Consider the following 17,566-nt stretch of genomic DNA (forward strand, 5'->3'; position numbering starts at 1 on the left):
CTACAGGTAAAATAAAATTTATTTTAATATTACCTCAGCATTAATCAAATCCCATTCTCAACAGCAATAAAAAATGAGGTCTGCTTTCCCCCCTATGATGGAAAACCAACTTTCAAAACCTTCTTGTAGTAGTTTTAAAAACCGTCAAAAGAAACTGCAGCTTCATTTCCTCTTTTCTAAACCGTAACTTGAAAAGAAATAGGAAACTTAAACAGGCTGACTGATTGGTAATCCATCAGTATGTGTCTAATGCTTTTTGTACTCACCCGGGGGGCGGAGGGGGGCAAGTGGAATATGGTCCCCTTCATTTAGAGCTGTTGATACACGGGGGAAATGGTTGATGTTTATTTCAAAACGCTGCATGACCTGGCTTATTTGGTGGTCTCTCATATACTAACACTTTCCATGTATTATTGTTATTATTACTATTATTTTTTGCCATTTGTAGTAAATGAGTTTTTTTTAAAGTGCTGAAAGGGAGTAAATTGGAATATATTGAATGCGATGCAAAGGTATGACCTGTTTGTGTAACTGCCTTTCTAAATGCTTTTGAGTCCTTTCTGTCTTCCTGCACCTCGCTGCTCTGGCTGGGCGGCTTTGACAGTGTGTCTGTGTGTAGGCAAGAGGTTAGCAAAGGGGAAATTAAAACAATGTTGTACATTATATAGTTACCAGCTATTGAAAAACCTATTTTGTATGCAAGACAGCAGGGTAGAGATATATGGAAAGCCTTGGGCTAAGTACAGAAGATAATTACATTTGGAATTTTACTGAGTTAAGTCATTTATAGCTTCAAATAGTTGGAGAGAAAAATCAGCAAAAACACACTTAAACTTCTTGTTGTTACTTTTCAAGATAAGAAGATAAAAGGCATTTTTTTAAATGCTTATCTTACAAATTACTCTTTTTCTTTCATAGATATTTCCTAAATTTTACTTTCAGGAACACGCTGGTCGTGACACTCTTTCACTATTAGCTGAAGCAATATAAACTGTTTTTATACAAGTTTTATAAAAATCAAACTACCAGTCATAAAATATCAGAGTCTTGCAGAAAACGTTATAAGAAATGGTCTGTTATTTTAACAAGTTTCTGGGGAAAAAGCAGAAAAAAATCTGCAGTCTTCCTGGTAAACTGAGATATGAGATAATCTCTTACCAAGATGCAGTAATATTCAGGCTGAAGGTAAATCTAGATTTCTCCAGTTACAGTCGGCTTGAAAAAAAGCATTAATCCTTCTCTCCTGCAGTCGCTGGGACTGGCTGTGGCTGTAACTATGGGAGGATGCCCTGTGTTAACAGTTGGACAGGACAGAGATGATACTTGGTTACCACCTCTCCATAAGCCCCTTGACAATATTTTTTAAAGATTTATCATCAGTGCATTCTACTAATTGTCGTAAGTGACTAAGGGTTGCAGCTTCACACCTGTTCAGTGCTGGAGGATTCCACTTATCTTAGAGTCATTGCATGGGACGGCAACATAAGATCCCGAGGACAAGAGCATCATTTTAAAGTGGTCTGAAGGCCAAAAAGTTCTGCGTTTGTTTTTAACAATAATACTAGCATGGTAGATAGGATGAATTGGAGGCTGAGTTTAGACAGGGACGTTGCTAACAGAGTGAGAGCATCTGTGCATTGGCCAGCATGGACAGGTGGAGGAGGAGGGTGTCCCGCCTCTGAAGTGGACCTGTAACTCCCTTCTTCTCCCTTTCCTTTCAGCCTATGTACCAGTTCTCTGATACTTAAACAAAGCTGCCTAAATATGTGCAAGAATTTGTCCTCCAGGGCCTAGTTTATCTGGCTGTGACCTGGTTTTGCACAGAACCGTAATAAACCAAATGCCTGGCCCAGTAGCAGGGTTTTCAGTGATGGGGTCTGCAGCGCCCAGCGTGTTGTAGCAAGAGCAGTTGGACCAAGACCATTGACCTGATACTCCTGCAATGGAGCAGTTACAAACAGTGGCGAAAACAAACCCTGTGGACAACTCTGAGTTGTGTGAGATAGACAGGAGAGGGACCCAGCGCCTTTCCCACTTACCCACGGTGCTCAGCACTGACGAGAAGCTTTCCCTTCCAATGGAGCTGTGAAGTATTACGTGCTGTTCGGGGTCCTACACCATGGCAAGATCTAAATGCCGCGTCATTTCATGCATGTGCAGCCCCATCAAGACAGGGGTAGAATTTAACAAATTCTTTCCACCTAGGGGCTGCATTTCAGGTTTTGAGTGTGATGGACCCAAATGTAAGCCTTTCTTTTTTAACTTATGCTCTTATTTATTTTATGCACAAAAGTTATGTCAGAGTTGCAGACAGAGATAAGTGTAATGTCTTTTGAAAAAAGTAATTTTTAAATGAACTTTTTGAAAAAAACAGGTTAAGATCTGTTTTGTGTTTGATTGCAAATGCCTTGCAGAAGTATCTCAAAACTTTGGTCTCAGCATTTCCATCGCAAACATACTTAAGATATCACAGACAAGGCAGAGATCTCATATTTCAGTTGGTTTAAACCTTCTTGACATGATCATTTGTTGCCATTATAAATAGTGAGAATTGGGCTGCTGGGTAAAACACAAACACAGGAACATATCCCTGTCCTTAGCTAGATCTTAGCTGGAATAGGACATCCATTTTGCAGCACCACCTTTGAGTGGAAAAATGTTTCAGGACAGCAACAAGGCTACGATAAGTTTAAAGAAGTATCGTCTAATGGGAGAACACGAAGACAGCTGGCCATTTTCAGTGTAGTGAAAACACTGCTTGGGCCTATTTTCCTAAAGCATCCATTGATGCTCTTGAAAAGTGGATCCTAAACCCTTCTAGTACACAGCCTAACTAGGCACATAACGGGAGGGAAGAGGCTGCGTCTTGATTGTTTCTTTCATTGCCCATGACTGGGTTCCTTCTCCTTTGTCCTTGGTCTGTCCAAAATCCTGCTGCTGAGGTGGTCTCCGTTTCCTGTTGATGTGCCCGTGTTGCTCCTGTTGAACGCCCTCACTGCTTTTCCATTCACACATTTCTGCTCCTTGCCGTTATTTTCTGTCTGTTTTTCCTCGTGTGCCATTTCTCCACCATCTCTGCCTGATGCCTTCTCTCTTGCTCCTTGGTCACCAGGCTCCCGTGCTGCCCCCATCGCCTCGAGCCCCTTCTGGCCTGCACTTTCTTTGCCTTCTCTCTCCTGCCTTTCCTACCTGTGTAGTTTTAGGATTCAAACTCTCCGGGGCAAGGCACGTGTGTGTCCAAGTTTGCAAAGCACGTGCCTCGCTCTGGATGTGTTTTCTGTTGAACCACAGTTAGGCACCTACATCGTGGTCATACCCCACCAAAGAGAGGGAAACCTCACAAAATCAGGCTTATCATGAAGAACTGAGTGGCCTTCTGAAGACTCCCACCAAATGGCTATAGGAAAAAAGAATGAGACTTCAGATGGGACTGTGTTATAGTCCTCAGACCCCTTTTACGGGGCAGGCCCTTTCATACGCAGCAGAACAGTCCTTGCCCATGAAACCAGTACGTCGTGAACATTTTCCGGCAAGTCTGCTAATAATCCCAATTTCTAGACCATCTGCACTCCAGTGGGTGCCACCAGTGAGAATTTGCTCCCATTGGTGGCCAAGCAAGCCCTCATAGCTTTTTTTGTGTGACCCCACTGACCAGAGGGCTACTAGTGACATTCTAGTTTTATATCACTGCTGCTTCCTGACCTAAGGGAAAAACAGTTTAAAGAAATTCTTCAGATTTTTTTACTTCTTTTCAGCGCTTTGAAACTGAGAGACCTCTATTTTTCATAATTTAAACTCCTGCCTAACTGGGTGAGTGTTTGAATTCCTAGACTATGACAAAATGCTAGCGTGTGTCTGCCTGAAATGTCGAGAGGATCTTTAATAACCTCCATCCCCCAAGAAACGGCGTTAAAAGCATTGCTAAGATGATGAGTGAAAACACCACAAACAAGGACCCCGGCCGTTCGGAGGGAGGTGCTCGGCTCCGTTTCGCCGAGGGGGCCCGGAGGAAGCGCTGCAGGGTGTGCCCCGCGCTGCCCGGCTGCCTTTCCCTCCTGCCGCCGTGCCGGTGCGGGCAGGAAGCTTTCAGGTGCCTGCCTTTTATTTACTTTGGCTAGAAGGTGGTGTCCTTCTGCAGTAGCCCACAGACCAAAATTTAACGCGCGGATGACCCCGCCAAGCAGCCTGAGTGCCCAGCAACTGCTACGAATGAGAGATTGCACAACAGAGCTGCACTGAGAGTACAACTGTTTCTCAGTTTTAATTTGTTTTGTGTGAAGCACGGCAGCTGAGGGGTGAGACCTCGCCTTTCTCTGAAGAGGTCCTCAGAGGACTCTCAGAGGGAGAAGTTTCTGCTGCTGCGCTGCGATAAGAGCCCGTTGCTGCCCTTTGGCTCTTCTGTGAAGTCCAGCGCAGATCTGGCGGTGAGATTACAGGAGATCTGCTGGAGGTGTCAGCTTTTCTCTCTTGCCATTGAGAGTTTGACCAAGAAAAGAGCAGCTGTTTGAAAAGCCCACAGATTTTGCTTTTGCGCTTCCAGAGCGCACAGTGATGACAACGTTTTTTCCTTTATTTAATTCGTGTTGTGGAAACCCACGTGCCAAGTTTTATCCCATCACGATGCCTTTCTGGCACGGTCAGAAAACCCTCGCCTTGCAAAGAGCGAGACAACCTTGACTGTAAGGTTATGAATGGGGATTTATGACCAAGTCTCCTTTTATATACACTTAGCCCAACTTTACTGCTGCAAACAGATGATGGTGATATGGTGGGCAGGTTGTTTAAAGTTTTGCGGGAATGCGAGCACAGTTCTCCTCTTGGCACCAGGAATCTGGCTTGTTGAAAGCAAAAAATCAGCTCTGCAAAAATTGTCATTTGTAAGAATCTGATCCAAGTCCTGCTGGAAACAGGAGCCTTTATGTTGGGCATGTAGGTTAATAACACCCCTTTTTCATTAGCGTTGTTTCTTAATATCTTTCCACTCTGGTTTTTTTTTTTTGAAGACCAGCTGGAAAAAGTCCTATTCGCACATACAAAATATTTCTTGTTTCCAAAAATAATGAGATTTAGTGTCTGGCCAGTGCATTCTAAAGGCATTGGGAAGCTGTCCTGGCCAGGGATGTGTACGGTGTGATCCCGAGACACCAGCTGTGGCCTGGTGCAGATTTCAACCAAAAAACGCAAGAGACATTGAGAGCAGGAGCTTTGCCACAACCCTTGGGCGCGATGTCACCGATGAGCCAGGCTGAAAGCCTCGGTCCCGTGGCATTGCGTGCCCCAAGATTGGTGCTCTGGGGCCGTTCCTGACCCTGTTAGGCTTTCCCTCCCTGCTGCCCCCAGGTGTGTGCCGAAGGGCTGCTGGCGACTCGCCCTGCTGCTCCTGCCCCGCACTCAGGGTGCCCCTGCTGGGGTTCCCAGGCTGGCCGGCCAGGGGCTGTGCCACCTTCTCTAGTAAAAGCCGGGCGTTTTCTAGAGGCCTGCCCCACAGAGGTGCCTCGTGTGGTTTAACCAGCGCTGTCTCTGAGCTCGCTGCACGTGCCGCAAAACCTCTGCGTGATGTAAAAGCCACGGTCCATTTGTGCCGCTTGTTTTCTGCTCTGAAAGGAGGCAGACGCATCCTGGAGCCACTGCTTCGCTTGCTTTCTGTTGCACCTCCTGAGCTGGAGTGGGGCTGGTTAATAAACATGATTCACTGTTGTCTTTTAGCTGTCAGGGCTAGAGTGAAGCTCTTGGTGCCGGCAGGTCTAGCTCTTCTCACTGGAGGGCTAATGCATTTTGCTTTGGGAAATAGTGACACCCAGCACCACGCGCTAGCTTTACCTCACAAATAGACCATATACAATTTCCAAACTACTCAGCAATAAAACTCTTCTGTCTCATGCCTCAGTGCCAACTGTTTAATTAGAAATAAGCAGAGGCTGGGTTTTATTTGTGCAAGTAACAGAGGATTTCTTTTTCTCCCTTTCAGCTCGCAAAAGACAAAGAGCGCCTGCAAGCCATGATGACACACCTGCATGTGAAGTCAACCGAACCAAAAGCCGCCCCTCAGCCCGTAAGTACCGAACTGTGTCGAAAGCAAACAAAACCTCGCAACAAGCCTCTCTCTCCTGTTCCCCATTGGAATGTGTGATGTGAAGCGTGGCCCATTTCGGAGCCAGTCACGGTGAGGAGATGCAAGGTGGAGCTTTGCAGGAGACACCGCCATGGGCACCCAGGCTTGGTTGTCCCACTCTCTTCAGGGGGTCTGAAAGAAGTTCTGCTCTAAAGCTGGTGCCCTGGGCCTTTTTCTGGCCTCGTGTACTAGTCTGTAAGTCACTTTGCATCAGTCTGACTTGCATGAAATCTGAGGAAGTGTTAGGAAGGAGATGTAATTAAGTTATATTTAGTATATTTATTTTGCTTTCTCCCTGTCTGACAGACATTTACAGTAGAAGAGATTGTAGCTGCACGTGTTGATGATAATCGCGGTTACCTAGTATCGGGTTTTACACTGTTGAAACTGAGAAGGGAAACCTTCTCACCACCTCAGCTTGCCCTTTAAAAAAAGGGGGTGCAGGGGAAACAAGTGGCTTTGCAGCCCAAGGCAAGTCCTGGGTACCCCGAAGCCCAGGCAAATCCACCATCTCATTCTCTGACCAAAATGACTCTTCTTCAACTGTTGTTCTCTCCCAACCTCTTAACTCTGAAAGTGCTCCTCAGAGCTTCCAATGATTATTCAAAATGGAGAGAGTGCTTTGCTTCTTGATTTTAAGATTTGTAAGATTTAAAGGTACACTGGCTTTATTTGATTTTGCTTTGAGTCATTGTGTGAAAATTAATTGAGCGTTGACAATCTATAGTTAGTACTAGCAATTTTAATCAATATGCAATGATGCAGCATAATGACAAAGTATTGGTTTATCTGTTTTGACTGATTTTTTTTCTATAAATAAAGCAAACACACACCCATATATGTGTGATTTATGGTGATAGAAATAAAAAGGAGTCAGACTATTAACCCAGCAAATATGGTAGCCTGCCAAGATGCAGTTGGTAGACAAAATTAATGTCTGAAACAGAACACATTACAGAGATAGAGAACATAAAATCATTAAACACTTTGCGCACCCATTTTTGCTAGAAAAGGATTTCTCAGTTTCCATGTAGTTGGAAATAAATGGCTGCAGAAGTGCATAGGGAGGCTACTAGACAGAAAATCGCAGGCTATTCTGGAGAAGGTGTCAAAGTCAACAGGACATTTCGATGCCGTCTTGGAGAGAGTTGAGTAGTAGGTATAAACTCTTCCATTTAAGCTGTTGAGATGCCGAGAATCGCTTGATCCGGTGGATACCAGCCCTCTAGAGTAGAAACTACTTACAGTGTCTATAAAAATAGCATTCTTCCAGTTCCTCGCATCCATCTCAGCCTGAATGCAAATGCGTCAGCGCATTGTTGGCAAAGTATGTAGACCCAACAGAATGGGGAGGAGGTTTGGTTTCTATAGCTCTTACTGGATTAAAAATTAAAACAGCGGAATAATCTGGGAGTCTCAAAGCACTCTGCCTTCAGGCCTTTCATAACAGCGGTGCCCCTCAGGAGGAAGGATTAAAAACTAAAGGGAGGAAATCATAAGAAGGCGAGCAGCGTTTGGCAAGGCAGCTCGTGATCGATGCTCAGCCGCGGAGGGCAGGGAGATTTCACGGGTGTTGTAGGCGACGGAGATGCCAGGCGGTGTCACCATGAAGATTAGTGTTAACAGCTAATAAACAGGGAAAAGCAGTGGGGGGAAAAAAAAAAAAAGGAAAAAAAAAAAAGTGAACACAGGGGGAAAAGGGCTGTCTTGATTAGTATTAAAAATGTTTTACATTCTGGAAAATTATAGCTTTGTTGGGGACCTCCTACTAAATTTATTTTTAACTGCTCTATTGAAAATTCTGTACCACTAGTCAACATTATCTCTCAGTTGCTCAGCACAGTGTTTCTTTATTAAAAGAAATAGGCATGAATATTTTTGACTGAAAAATTAATAGCTTTTGAATTCATACACAGCAGGTTTTCTTTTGCAAAGAAGTCCAATATCGCTGCACAGCACTTCTATAACCATTTATTTAGAGTCCAAGTCAAACCTTTGACAGCTAGAGCAGTGTTACAAGCCAACATAAAGAACTCCAAGATGTAAACCAACAATAGGCAGTCTGTGTGAGGTTTGCCATTGTCAAATACATAGATTGTTTGGATTAGTTTATGTAAATGTACTGTTGTATTACCCTTTGGAAAAAAAAAAAAGATCACATTTGTGTATGAAAAGTGGTTTCGTTCACAGGCAGCATTATAAATTCCTTATCCTTTAACTTACATGTTAGAAGTAAAAATTGGTGCCTGACAGGCCTATATTGTGTGGCACTCTGTTGTTGGATTGAAACTGCCTTCTTTTCATTTATTGAAATGTAGAAAAATTTATTATAGACACCATCTGATAAATCAGAAATTATTAAAATATGTATAGGTGAAGCATTTGAAAATTAATTATAAAATGTAGAAGTATAGTGTTTTGCATAAATTGTGCTTTCCTAGTGAAAAAAATAGGCACTGCATAGACCGTGCTAGACCCTAGTCCTTTTAACTCAGTGGGATAGGGCTTTGGTAAAAAGATCTGATGACCATTATTGCAGTGCAAAGTATTCTTTACATCCAGTAATTAATTTTTTCTACCAACATAACTAATGCAAGGTGTATGTTAGAATTAATATATTACAGTACACTGGCGATTTTAAAGGAAAGAGCGGCCGTGAATCCAAACGTAGCAGTGAATTGGGACTTAGAATTAAAGCCTTTTCGTTATTGAGGAAATGTATTTATTCTGCTTAAAGGATCTCAGTGCTTGTATTTAAACTGTTTTGTTGCTGGCAGGTAAGATGAGTGACTGAGCTGCTCAGCACGTGTCTGTGTTAACCATGTGCCATTTGTGATCCGCACTGACCGCCAGTACCGTCTTTGCTTTTTGGGCTTCAGGCAGCAGCTGAGCGGGTGGTTTTGCACCGGTTGGACCATGACCAGGCTCTTGGTGGTTGTGCATCGCTTCAAAACTCACCCAGCTTCGGGGAGGGGTTGCTTCTCCAGTCTGTCCATGTCCATCCATCACATCCCCACCTTTGGATGGCGTTAGCGCCTTGCAGTAATTTTACCTTAGGAAGGGCAGCGCCGTGGCCCGTACACTTCACCACGCCAGTCCACCAAGACATCTGTTCCATAAAGTCCTCTAGTCCTGTTGAAGCCGATGAGATTTCAGCACGTTATTGTGTAGTGTGGGGTGGGTGGCCCAAATCGTGGGCAGACAGGTGCGTCCGTGGGGAGGTCACTGTTGGTGTCTGGTGCCCTGCGAAGAGCAGCTGTTCCCCGGCTCCTGGGGAGCCAGGGGGGTGGCTGGAGAGGGAGAGCACGTCGGGAGCTGGGGCGGTGCTCAGTGCCACCTTTAAAAATGTCCAGCTTTACAATTAAAGTGCTGCCCAGCAGCGCAGCACTTGAAAAGAAAATGGAAGCATCTCCCAGCTCAACACTTGGAGCATGCAAAGCTGTTCCTGTTGCTGCTGCATCGGTTGTTTTGGTGAGACTAAAGGGCCTGAACGAAGTGAGAACAAAGCTGTCTGTGAAGGAATATGCTGTGACATATTTTTGTAAGGTGGGTTTTTTTCAAGATTAAAAAAAACCAACCACCAACACAAAACCCAGAACAATTTCTCAAGAGTTATCATTCTGGTTTTGTTATTAAAGATACCTTCCCCTTCGTGCTATGTTTATTGCTGTTAGCGATCAGTATAATAGGTTGAAATGGAAATTTGCTTTTTTGAGGTGATTAACTTATGTCGAAGTTCATAGGAAGGGAAGGAAAAGGGAAGGGCATCAACCAACAAGTAATTCTGCACACTAGGTGTTATAACCATCTTTTTAAAATAGACAGAAAACTTTTAAAGAAACTTTTGGCACTTTGAATAAAATGCACCGTTAGATATCCCTTCTTTAACATATTTTTTTACCCTAACCATAGCAGTTAAAATTGTTTTGAAATACTGTTTTTAGCAACTGTAATAACAAAGCATTAAAAAAAAATAGTCTTTTAACTGTTGAGGTAATGACTGAGCATTTTAGCTGCTGTAGCCGTACTTTATAGTTTGAAAAAATAACTATACGCAGCAATAAAGAGAGATTCTCAAGCACAACAAAAGCTGTTTTTATATACTGGTTTTCATTAAGTCTCACTCCTCAGCTTCGGTTTCCTTAGTATTCCTGCCAATAACAACACCTGCTAAGTGATTGCTGCCTGCCAGGCTCTGCATCTAATGCACTAATGTGTCCAGGATGAAATGGGAGAGGAAGACACAGCGTTTAACAGAGTTTTAGGTCCAGCGTTCACTTTCTCTCCCACTCTCGGTGTCAAGAGAAGGAGTCTCTGCTCCGGAGTGTTCCAGTCCCTGGAACTCGCTGTGGATAAATCCTCAGCCCTAGTTGGGACCAAAGCAGCAGCATCCAGTGCAGAGCATCCCTGCCCTGCAGCAGTGGGTATGGCCCCACCGTGACACTTAGAAATATATGGCTTTTTTTTTCTCCCTTCTAAAAGAGTTTTGTGGGCTTTTTTATGTGCAGCCACTATTGTCATGTAAAATGTTTACACAAAAAGAAATCGGACTGAGCCCTAATGGGAGAACCACTTACTAGAAATCTGTTTTACGGGGTGAAGGAGAAGGTTACCTCTCTGCCTTGTTTAGATCTAAAGAAAAAAAAGAAAATGACTCAGTCTTCACCTCTAGTAGGAAGACATGACTATTTCTTGAAAGGGAAGGTTAATAATAAAATCCTAAGCAGGATATTGAACACTGAAACAATTATGGCGTTTATGATTCGGTTAAAACAGTATGAGGAACTGTTCTCAAAAACCAAAACTGAACAAAGCACCCAGCATGGTTCGGTGATTGATTTTGCAGATTTTTAGGACCTAAAACTTGTGGAGTTTGGTGGTTTTTTCTGTTGTGTTTCGTTTTGGCTTTTTTGGTTGGTTGTGGGGGTTTTTTTTGGTTTTGGGTTTTTTGGGGGTTTTTTGGTTCTTTTTTTTTTTTTTTTTTGAGGCTGGAGGAAATCCTCCCTCTCCTCAGCCCCAGTACAAGCATCACAAAACCGTTTAACTCTTTGGTCCAAGGGCTGTACTCTGCCGCATGCGTGGGGAGCGCCCCACGTTGTTCCTCATCGAGGTGCAAGAGTTCTTGCTCATTAAAGTGCAAAACTCTGTGACTGAGGCTCCCTCCCTTCTGACAGCAACGATACCTCATCCCAAAAAATTACTGTATGTGCGAAACGGGCTGTGTACTAAATACCGGTGCAAACAACTTTTCTAATCATAGTAACTTGTTTTTTAAATAGAAAATGCAAACAGAGAGAAATGGTGTTGAGTTTCCATCAGGAAAAGAAACCCTCCCAGCCTAGTCCCTTCCTGATCTCTGCCCTGCACAATCATCCTCGGCCGCTTTCATGTTTCTAATTGACGCCAATATTAAGATTTAATAGTTTACCATTCAGATGACTATTTCAAGATGGCAACAAAACCAACACCATTCATAATTTGTTATTCTGCTCTAATTCACAACCAATTTTTCAGCCTTTGCGCGGTAGATACAACAAAGAAAGCAGCAGCGACGGTCTGTGGAGGGAGCGCAGCCCTCTCCTCCCTCACCCTGCCTTGTGCTTTGGTACCAGCACCGGCAGGGATCACACCCGGCCTGGAAGAGGAGAGTGTCATCAAATAAAACACGGGAAAAGGAAAAACTTTGCTAGTGATTGACAAGGTCGTGTTTCATTAACTTGTTGGTTCAGGCTCACAAATGGTCGTCGGAGGTGAAACGCAGCAGACTCACTGCGTTCCAGCTTTTTGTTCTCTCTTTCCTCACAGACTGCAGTCATGTTTAATTTGGAAACTGGGCTCCTTTGGCAAATTAGCAATTAGAACAATTTTGTGGGAATATGTATATGTGTCATTAGTTTTCCTGCAAATTAATAGCGAGAGCAGAGGTCAGGCAGAAATTTTCCACTTGACTGCAGCTCCTCTGTTGAGATTTGGCACTTTGTTTTGGAACGGCCACAGCTGCTCAAAGCCACAGTCTTCCTTTAGGAACTGTCTTTTAATTAGTTTACCTCATAGCCATTATTACAAATATTACTGCCTCCCCTCCTTGAAATAAAATTACTGTTTCTACAAAATATTCCGGTGACATCTTGCACCACTGCACATTGATGGTAGGGTCACTCGGATGCAGCGTTTAATCATTAGATCACCTCCATAAGCATCTCCTAATTAGAGTCCTTACAATACAATTTTATCTGGTAATTAGCTGAGATTGGCTGCTTCCTCTGTAGCTTATTAGTGGCAGCCCAGCAGTGGGTGTGAATCACAGTGTCATTTGTCAAGCCTGTTAAAGCCCCCCCACTTTGCTCGTCCTCTTCTGTGTTTATTCCTAGTTGCTACCTACGCTGAAAAGCCTAAAGAAATTTAACTCGATTCAAGTTCTTTAAGCAGGGAACGCTGACCTTTGTGGATCCTTTCTCGCAGTTCCCTAGTAGAGACAGATTAAATGTTAAGTTTCTACACACTGAAAAAGGAAGGGGACTCTTTTGAAATGGAGTAGTTGGAGCCGTAATGATGAAGCACGAGCAGTGATCTTTCCAACAGGAGGGCCCGGCTGCCGAGCCTGCGCTGGAGACGGGCACTTAAAATTGATGCAGATTCGCTCGCAGTTATTGGACTGTTAAAATGTCCATTTAGAAACTGAGATAAAATGCAGTAGATTTAATTTCATGGTGAGACCTGTCAGTTGTACTATTATTATTGCCACTGGTCCTTTTATCATATGTAATAGATGGATAACAGGGAGACGTTAGTATATACACGTCCCTAATCAGTGTCCTTAAATCACGCCAGTCGACCCAGGGACGGGGCGGCAGGGTTTGCACAGCCGCGCTCACCTCCAGGCTGCAGCTCCCAGTTCACACCAGCATGGGACTGCCTGGGAAATCAGTACCTGTATTTCCCCACCTTTCACCATCTCTCGCCGGATCTGCACTCTCCAGCCTTGCCATGAGGTGTTAAGTATTTCCCGCTTGAAGGCAAATCATCATTTGTAAGCACCTGCACAGCAAGATGGGTGTTTGCAGGTCTGCTCACCTCCTCCTTCCCTCGGAGCAGGGCTGGAACTGCTCTGTCGGGAGGTAAAAGCGATCGCAATTTATCTGTTGCTCAGCTGTGCCCTTTCTGTGGGCGATGGGCTTTTTGTGTTGGTATCCCTTCTGTAATATCAGAACCCTTTTATTTTCCACTACCTTTGTTTTGGATAAATCCTATTATTTTTATAAAGAAATGTTATTTGTGGCTATTAACTCATATGAGGGATGCTAATAGGAGTCTTATCTGCTTACTTTCACACAAGGAAAATTAATACAGTGCCTTATGGATAAACATGAGATATTTGGGGGCATAGCTGAGTAGTGCATCTTGCCTTCATCTGAAAAGGTTCAATGTCCAGCAAAAAGGAATTTTAATCACGAACAAAAGTTGTAAAATTCTGTCCCTGTTAAATTCAGTAGGAATTTTGCTACTGTGACTTCAATGGGGTCAGGATTTCACCAGTATTATTCGCAAAAACGCCTAAGGGAAGAAAATGTGGAAGTAGTCAAAGAGCCTTTTTCTCAGTCGTCTTTTCTGATGTTGTAGTTAAGAGATCGGATTGTTTGTTTAAAATAATTCAGCAGGAGTGACCTATTGAGACAGAGCATCGTCTTTCAAAGGGCGTTGTAGGGCAAAAAGAAAGGGTCGGGGAGGGATGCAGGTGCTGGTTATATAAATAGGGTTGTGTATCAAAAACTCTTGAGTCAGAGCTGGGTTTGACAGACAATCCCAGAGGCAGTTGTGTTTTACAGCCTGCTGTGGCAAGCTGCCGTTTGTCCGGGGCTGGGCCTTGCACAGGTAGTGCTGATGCCTTCCATCCTAGGAGGAAAAAAGAGTGGTGCCACTTGTGCTGGGCTGAATGCTCGCCGTATTTCATGCAGTGTGATTAATTAAATTATTCCAGTGTTAACCTACTCTGGGCTTGGCTTTTAAAATGGATGAATGGGGAGGGGGTGTGGAAAAAGCCCAAATGCTGAAGAGTGAGAATGCATTTCTCCCTAGTATGTTTCTAGGAAAATCTTGCCCTTTTTTTTGAGCCTGATACCTTCAATGAAATATCCAAGAAGATTGATTAGAAGCCATGTGTAATGATAGCATGGAAATAAGAAACACACGGGGTTTAGACTGTGAAACAATGGAACTAAAATAAAATATTAAAATGATTATGTACTGTGTGAGATCGTATGTTAAGGTTTAGATAAAAATCCACAATTTGTAGTTCTGGCAGCAAGCTATGGGGTTTTTTTTATTATTATTATTATTATTATTATTATTATTCTATATGGAGCTGTGTATATTTATTTCCGTTTACTGGCTCCTAATGGAGATGTTACAACAGCACTTTGTGCCGCAGCAAGCGCTTGGGCTGTGTTGTCTGCTTCCAACTGAGGGAGACCCCGTTATCGAGAATTTTCTGTGTAGCCCTTAATTAGCCAGAAACGCTGTTTGTGATGAAATCCTCGTCCTTCCTTCCGCAGCTGAATCTGGTATCGAGCGTCACGCTTTCCAAGACTGCATCCGAGGCATCTCCGCAGAGCTTACCTCATACTCCCACCACCCCGACTGCGCCCATCACTCCTGTCACGCAGGGACCGTCGGTCATCACTACCACGAGCATGCACAACGTCGGACCCATCCGGAGGCGGTACTCGGATAAATACAACGTCCCCATTTCTTCAGGTAAAGGGGTTCTGGGGATGCAGCCCCTGTGGTCGGGCGGCGTGCTGTTGGCTGCAGCCCGGCAGCGGCAGGCTGGGATGATAACAGAACAACTGCTCTTATTTAGCAGATATTGCCCAGAACCAAGAATTTTATAAGAACGCAGAAGTTAGACCACCATTCACGTATGCATCTTTAATTAGACAGGTAAGCTGAGCCAAGCACACACATTTGGATTAGGAAAAAAAATAAAAATCTTCCTATATGAGCGCACTCTGGATTAAATAGATTTTCAAACCTTTGGTGTGTAAGCGTGCTCAAATGCTCAAACCTTGACTATGAGGGTTTTTAGAACTGCAATATATAACATAATTGCTTTTGATTAAGTATTACAATACGATGTGATTATTAGGAAATTCATTTCACACAACAGTGAAAATGAGCCTGTTTAAAGATGGCAAGTCAATTATCACAAGCTACAGTAATCTCTGATCCCTAGAATTAATCTGAGCTCTAAATAATTACTGAGCTTTAATCAGCTAGTGAAATGTTTTGCATTTCTCTTTGATTCTGCTTTATGAATGACTAATAAATTAATATTTCTGTAAGGAAACAGAAATAAAAACTCAAAACAATTAGATAATTCCATTTTGAATTTTGCCATTGAACTGTTAAATACAGCCATTAATCTTAGTTCATATTGTGAAAACCCTCCTTTGGATTTTTTGCTCCAAATCTCTTCTTTCTTTCTCTCTTTCTTCCTTTCTTTCCTTTTTGTATTTGGTAAAGTAAAACTGTGAGTGTGTTTTGTACCGGTGTGCTCATAACTGATCTTGCAATCGCTTTGCTTCACAAGGCCATCCTCGAATCTCCAGAAAAACAGCTAACACTAAATGAAATCTACAACTGGTTCACGCGAATGTTTGCCTACTTCAGACGCAACGCGGCGACGTGGAAGGTAAGCCTCAGCCCGCCGCTGCCGCTCGCCTTTGGGATCTGACATGTACGGAATAGACATTGCTGATGACATAACAAATTGTAACGACATGTGGACATGAAAATTTAGATCGGCAGTTTTGACACACGCTGGGTGCCTTATCTGCAGGAACAATTTGATATTTGGCAGAAAAATTCTTCTGCCGTTGAAAACCACTAATTGAATCCCCATTATTGGCTTTTATGTTCTGTGATTATGCCACGAGTTCCTCTGCGTGGTTGCTGCTAGCAGTGAAACTCAAGCCCTTCAGCTGGAACATATTAGAGAAAAAAAGAAGAGGTGAAGTTATTGTCAGTAGAAGATGTACTGTTTGTCTTTTTAGTTACGCAGACTGTAATCACAACAACCACTTTTTTCCCTAGGATCTATAGATTTCTTTCCTCAATCAGCTGGCTCTTAACTGCATACACAGATCTGTTACAAACTTCGTCTTTTTTTTTTTTTTTTTAATCACACAGCAGAAGCTTATTGAGCATAATATGCAAGAAGCAAGCCCCACGATAAGAAATATGTTTAACAGAAATAAACTTTTTATTTGGCACTTCAATTTCCTACCGTAACCATCTCAGATACTGTTAGATAAGAGGTCTGGGGAGTTAATTTTATTTTATATTTTGGGGGACACTTTTTCCCTTGTGTGTATTTTTGTAATAACCACACTGGATTCTGAAGCTGGTGCAATTACAAATGAATGAATCAAGTAATAGCATCTTGTATTGCTGTAAAAATTGCACCCCTGGTACTTTGAGCCTCTCTTAATCTAGACAACTCTGTTGCTTTCAAACAGCTTCAAGTGACCAGGTAGGATGAATATGTCCCGTACATGCTGTTTCGTCAGCTCTTTCTGTTTCTCCTCTCTTAGCCTGCATTTTGGATTAATTCCTTCAGAGAATGGAGCTAAAAATGGTCCTTGGAAGTTAACTTGGATTTTAGTAGCATGTTTTGCTTTTAAGTCAGATCCCTGTGCAGTTTTGTATATTTTCAACCTTGGTCTCGAAGCTCTTAGGTTTAGCAAGTCTCTGTGATTGCTGCTTTGATTCTTCACTGCAGTTGGAAAACGTGACCAGTGTTTCACTTTGCAGCTTCCTTACTATCCAGAAAGGAAATTAACTTTCTCTGATTTAAGATCCTTTTAGACCTGCCTGTCTTTTGCTGCTGGAGTGGTTCCAGTAGGACTTTTCAGCAGCTGCAGGTGTGGGTGCTGAAGTAAAAATCCTATTTAATTCCAGCAGCAAAGGGAAGTGAAGTGGAGGGAGGAGTGGAAGACGGCAGCAGGCAGCCCTGGCTGGATCTCCTGCAAGGCTAGTTGTAGGAATGAGCTTTGCGCATCATGTAAAATCCAGCCCCAGAAGCCACATGCACTTACAGTGTGTTTCTGCAGAGGAGGAGGAGAGAGGCTGAGCTGCAGACCTTCCAGCTCACAGAAGGGCAAGTTGTGTCCTGGAGAGACAGGTACCATTTGGAGGCCCCTCCTCAACACCTTGGCCTTGCACAGGTGTTCAGGTCCTGCTTCACTTACCTGCGAAGAAAAGCTTCACCCCAAGTTCCACCAGGCGCTAGGAGAATTGGCAGCGGCTTGAGGTGGTGCAGGTTTTCATGCTGAATGCTGCTCAGATTTATGCCAGCCTTCAGGAACAGCAGGGATGAAAATGCAGCTCTGGATTGGCATGATGGGAAGCCCACGGGGCGCAGAGCAAGCACAAGTGGCTAATTGCAGAATCAGA

The 17,566-nt window shown here is 43.3% G+C and overlaps 1 protein-coding gene across 10 annotated transcripts in view; it reads left to right on the forward strand.

Moving 5' to 3' along the window:
- FOXP1 (forkhead box P1) overlaps positions 1-17,566 on the forward strand; it is a 384,901-nt gene that overhangs the window by 349,331 nt on the left and 18,004 nt on the right. For 9 of the 10 annotated variants that reach the window (XM_065642236.1, XM_065642235.1, XM_065642241.1 and 6 more), the window contains 5 exons: positions 1-6; positions 5,969-6,052; positions 14,665-14,866; positions 14,973-15,052; positions 15,702-15,803. The exon at positions 1-6 is cut by the window's left edge and continues 82 nt beyond it. In XM_065642236.1, the coding sequence (XP_065498308.1) occupies positions 1-6; positions 5,969-6,052; positions 14,665-14,866; positions 14,973-15,052; positions 15,702-15,803 (474 nt within the window). The remainder of the gene's footprint in view (positions 7-5,968; positions 6,053-14,664; positions 14,867-14,972; positions 15,053-15,701; positions 15,804-17,566) is intronic. The other variant, XM_065642240.1, reaches the window with a different exon arrangement.

Source organism: Caloenas nicobarica, chromosome 11 (genome assembly GCF_036013445.1).
Source record: "Caloenas nicobarica isolate bCalNic1 chromosome 11, bCalNic1.hap1, whole genome shotgun sequence".
Classification (NCBI taxonomy): Eukaryota; Metazoa; Chordata; class Aves; order Columbiformes; family Columbidae; genus Caloenas; species Caloenas nicobarica.